The sequence below is a fragment of the Eptatretus burgeri genome, chromosome 13 (genome assembly GCF_056783735.1).
Source record: "Eptatretus burgeri isolate ZD-2024b chromosome 13, Ebu_testis_v1, whole genome shotgun sequence".
Lineage (NCBI taxonomy): Eukaryota > Metazoa > Chordata > Myxini > Myxiniformes > Myxinidae > Eptatretus > Eptatretus burgeri.
In genome coordinates, this window is record NC_140973.1 from 21554386 (window position 1) to 21559844 (window position 5459).

At 44.3% G+C, this 5459-nt stretch overlaps 1 protein-coding gene across 1 annotated transcript in view; it reads right to left on the reverse strand.

Moving 5' to 3' along the window:
* Positions 1 to 513: 513 nt before the first annotated feature.
* Positions 514 to 5459, reverse strand: part of LOC147014036 (uncharacterized) — a 121617-nt gene continuing 116671 nt past the window's right edge. The window contains exons 16-18 of the mRNA XM_085851611.1: positions 1629 to 1749; positions 1222 to 1341; positions 514 to 685 (exon numbers count right to left, since the gene is read on the reverse strand). Coding sequence (XP_085707737.1) covers positions 1262 to 1341; positions 1629 to 1749 — 201 coding nt within the window. The 3' untranslated portion in view covers positions 514 to 685; positions 1222 to 1261. The remainder of the gene's footprint in view (positions 686 to 1221; positions 1342 to 1628; positions 1750 to 5459) is intronic.

Below are 5459 nucleotides of genomic sequence, written 5' to 3' on the forward strand. Positions count from 1 at the left end.
TGGAAAGTAAGCTGAGCTATTGCAGTTAGCCTACCAACTCGTAATTGAGGTGTATCCCGGTGTCAAGAAACCTCCGAGAAGACCAGACCACTTGCTGTCTCCAGCTCAGGGCAGGAACTTGGACTTCGACCAGGTACCGGCCATACCTTATACTCTTCATCTTGTAGGAAGTCAAGCTAAACATTGCTGATGCCACATTTGAAATGACAAGAGGCAGGGCACAACGGTTTATTTGAGGGCAGAGATGGTGTATTTACACAGTACTCCACAATGCAGTGTGCCATGTTTATTAAAACTTGACACTCATGTCTGGACTCATATCATCAAATAGCATCCTCATTAATTGGGACGTGTGTTTCACCAAGAAGCAGAAAACACTGGCCCCAGACCATAGCAAGTCAACACCACCGTAGTAAAATGGCTACCATTGGGAAAAGTTGCCTTAAACTTGAAGACAAGAAAACATCTCAGAAGTAACAACAAAATATATATATATATATATTTTTTAAAAACAAAAAAACAAATAAACAAAAACAAGCTTTTAAAACTTTAGATAATTCAAGTAACACAAATCGATAGCAAAGGTTAATAATGAAAGTTTAAATCAATGAGTTCTCCATGGCGACAGAAGCTATGATCTAGCATCGCCAGCTGGAGCAACGAGCACAGAACAAATCAAAGCATTCTGCAAAAAAAAATAAAAAAGGGGTCAGTGACAGGAGGTCAGTCAGTGTTTCAACAAAGAGTTGTTCATATTGCAGTGTATGAAATTAACAAGACGTTGATTGAGGTATGTCTGCTAACCATGGTGGGAAGCGAGGAGCAGCGGACGTTTTGGATGTTTACCCTTCATCGGAGCAAAATATAAGGGTTCATGTCTGGAACACCAGCTTCTCCTTACTTCCCACAACGGTGAGCATACCTTGATCATCGCCCTGTCCATTCCATCCAGTGACTGGTCTACCTGTCCACCGACGTGGATCGACACTACACTCAACCAGCAAGACGTTCTTCATTCTTGTTTATATTACAATTGGGCTACGAACTGCACTACGTGCCGATTCATTGAAAAATAAATAAATTTTAAAAACAACAATGACGTCTAACAATACTAAAGCTGCTAACAGCCTTTCATCAAATCATGTTACTCCATCTTAACTTTACATGTTGTTTACATCACAAAAACAGGTCGATAAAACAAGTCCCAAAACGAGGATGTACCATATCCAGAGGAACAAAGCACAGAAAACTTGATTTCCTCTCACGTCAGTAATCTCTCAAGGTTCAGCAAAACAGGTTCTGTAATTTCACCGGGTTCTGCTTCCATTTTTGGTTTGGAAACTGCAAACAACAGCTCAATTACAATGTCTCATTAAAAAAAAATTTCATGCAAACATTATTATGATAAACTACAATCACAAAGTCAATGATAATAAATAATGGACTGGTTGGGTAGTAATGGGAGATAGCATTCGATGGTGATCTAGTAAAGAGCGGTGATCGAACCGATGGCACAACGACAATGTAGATTTAAATGAAAGATCACTCATCAGAACTCCTCCCACCCCCCCAAAAAAGCAAAACTTATGAACATTTTATGTTAATAAAAACCAAAGTAGCTTGCCTACCCTGTGTCGGTGTCTCACAACCACCATCTACAATGCAGCTTGGTTCAGCTTTGAAGGCTGGTGTCTTAACAGAATCATCTTTGCACAAATACATCACATAGGGATGTGCAGGATCCAGATCCTGAAGAGATATTGGGTTGGCAATTAGTTGGACACACACACACACACACCTTGTGCAATTTTGAAATTTTATAACTTTTGATGTACATGATATAGACAAACTGTCAATGGTTCATGAAAAACATAATTCATCAAGTTTTGTTAATGTTATCGAGCCAAGTTTAATTGTAAAAGCTTTAATTACAGTTCATATATATATATATATATATATATATATATATATATATATATATATATATATATATATATATATATATATATATATATATATATATATATATATATATATATATATATATATATATATATATATATATATATATATATATATATATATATATATATATATATATATATATATATATATATATATATATATATATATATATATATATATATATATATATATATATATATATATATATATAACCGGGCGTCGTGGCGTGCGCCTGTAATCCGGCTACTCGGAGGCTTGGTTGGAGGATCGCTTGAGGACGGGAGCTCTGCGCTGGGCCGCACGATGAGAGTGTGTAGGGCAGCCCAGAATAATGGCGAAACCCAATCCTTATCCCTGTGTCGTAAGAGGCGACCAGGGTTGTGTCAGGAAGGGCATCCGGCATAAAACCTGTGCCAAATCAGTATGCGGATCATAATGGATGATCCGCTGTGGTGACCCCTAACGGGAGCAGCCGAAAGATGAACAACAACATATATATATATATATATATATATATATATATATATATATATATATATATATATATATATATATATATATATATATATATATATATATATATATATATATATATATATATATATTGTTACGGCTGTGGAAAATCGCAATACACCATAAAGGGTCCTAAGATCAGTTATGACGATAAGTAATTGTGTAGTTAGATTTCCCCACCGTTGTTTAGAGGGAATTTCCGTGTTCACCGGGCTGCGATCCTTTGAGATAGCAGTTTTTCTTTTCTCTATCATTATTTTGGACCAATCATCCCCAACAACCAAATCGCCACCACCAACGCCCCCAAACGATTACAACACAACAACCACCTTAACCACAACGCCAACCATCGCCACCAACTACAACCACGCTCAAACCTTCACCACAACAACCACCACCATCTTCGCCACTATCCGCGTTTACGAACGCAGTCCTCCACGGACCACGCGGCGACGATTTCCGCGGTAAAAACCGTCCAAGAACGCACGCAGGATTGCCAGAATAAAAGCTCTTGCGGAGCCTGCACGGACTTTTCCCGCCTGTTTCTCCCGCCTAAATTCTCCGCGCTCGGTGTGGTGGAAGTGTGATCCAAGCCGGGGGTTCAAAGGTGAGAAAAGGTGGGGGCCTCCTTTTGGGGGAATAATTCCCTGGCCCTGAGCCAAAACTGACTCCCCCGGCCTCCGCACGGGGCGGGGTGGAGGGAGAGCGAGAGGGCACGCTCCCCCCCCCCTTCGAGAGGCTTCTCCAAGAAGCTCGAAGGGAGGCGGGGGCAGTGCGAAGGGCGGAGCCCCACGCTACAAAAGGTGGACAGCATGGACCTTAAGTAGTCTTCCTGTCTCCTCGTCTTCGAGAGTTCCTGTGTTCTGTTTTTTTGAGCTTCTGGGCTGGTCGTCGTCTTCTTCTTAGCGCTGGTTGTCTTGTCGGTGGAAGGGGTCTTGTCGTGTCGGTGGAAGAGGTCCTGCGCTCGCAGCTTGGCGAGCGGCCTGTCAACGGAGGCATGGACGGGAGACGCGGCAGTGCCGGTTGTGTGGTGGACCTGCACGTCCGGACAAGGAGTGCCGGAGAGGGTTCGCCGGCCGCGAGAGAGGTCGGGGCCAGGCGCGACCACGCTGACATTCATGGGAGAGGGACTCACTGGCCACAAAAAGGGAAGTCCTTTCTCTTCCACTTATTTCTCTGGGTTTTTGTATGCATGCTGTAGCGCCGTGTCCAACAAGTTAGAACTGCCTAAGTGACTATGCATGTATGTACATTGCTTTAGTCGGTAGTAATTCTTTCTTTGCATTCCTACTGTATGGCTGTGAATACGTGTTTGCCTGCATACGTGTGGTTTCAATAAATGTACTTGGCGAACTGTTCCACGTTTCGTTGCGTCCTTTCCTTTGTTTGAAAGTTCCATCTTGCATCACGGAAAGAATTGGTAGAAGGGTGTAATCACCCGGTAAATAATCACATCCGTCGGGGCCGGCGATAACGCCGCTCGATCAATGAAGCACGGAACGGACCGCTTCAGCGGTTCGTGTCCTCGGCCGGCCAGCGGCGAGGTACGATCGCCCGGTTAACTACCCGCGCAGGTACTTAGGTAGGTCGAGTTTGGCGAACAACCCTATCCTGCGCGGGTGGCCGATTGTGGTGTGGTCAAAAGACCCACCCGTGACTAGCTCCTGGCGGTAGTTCCAGGACTGAATTGTCCGTTCCGGTGGGCGACGCGGTCGCGATTTGAGTTGCGTGGCCGATCGCACGCCGGGCGGACCAAAATTCGAAACAATATACATACACACACACACACACACACACACACACACACACACACACACACACACAATCTTCTTCTAATTCCAAAACTATTTAACGTACCGGTAAGTCATCTTCCGTAAAGTCCACAAAGACCTCATCTTCTGTGTCGCTGTGAAACAGCTGAAGCAGCTCAGAGTTAGCAAGTGACAGTGTACTCAGTTTCCAAGTTTCTTGTGGAGAACTCACCAAGTAACTTAAGCACTCAAGCAAGAACTCCAATTGAATCCATTAAGGTATGGCTGGTTTGGCAAGCACGAGCTAGCTGCTTCGTAACTGAACACATTCCAGGTGTGATGGAATACATGTCATCACTCTTGTCCTCTTCTCCCTCTCCAGAAATCAGCCCACTTCTTCGTCAACTTTCAGTTTGAATTCGGCCATGAATCTTTTACGTTTTCTCTTACTTGTACTGACAGCAAACTTGGAATGGTATGGACGATTGAGGAATGATGTAAAATGGCCCCCAAAGACAGTCGCCGACTGGGAATCCTCTGTCGTGCAAAGTCCTTCCTCGGCCCACCTGAGCTCCTGACCACGTACAAAGCTTTCATCTGCAACCTGATGGAGTACTGCTCTCCACTCTGGGCTGGTGCGCCTGCCTCTCACCTTTCTCGGCTTCATGCTGTGGAAACAAAGGCATTAAGGATCGTTGGCATCTACCATGATGAGGCTGAGTATTTGGGCCTCTCACTCTCTCACTGCAGGCAGGTCGGTGGTCTTTGTCTTCTACTGTCTGTCCGGTCCCCACCCCCCCCCCCCACTGCTCTATCTGCGATCTGTCCCCACCATATTTCCGCAAGACACTCAAGGTCCGCCAACAACCCCCTTCCAGTAAAACAACCAAAAATCACGAATCACTGCTCACCTTCACTCTTTTATTCCTCTTTTTTCCAGCCTTTGGAATAAACTCCCTCACTCTATTCAATCCCATTCTTCCCTCCAGGCCTTCAAAACAGCTGTTCACCACACCCTCTTACCGTCCCCCATCTAAAACCTCGATCTTTTCTACCCCCGTTAATCCACCCCAAACACCTTTCAAATTCCCTGCTTTCCTTCCTGAAAGTCCCTGTAGTGTCCATCTTGTTTACGCCATGTTCCCTACCCCAGACCTCATAATGTCTCTGTTCCCCACTGTTTTGTGCTTCCTTCTCCCACCCCTCTTGTTGTGCATTGTGTTAGCTCTC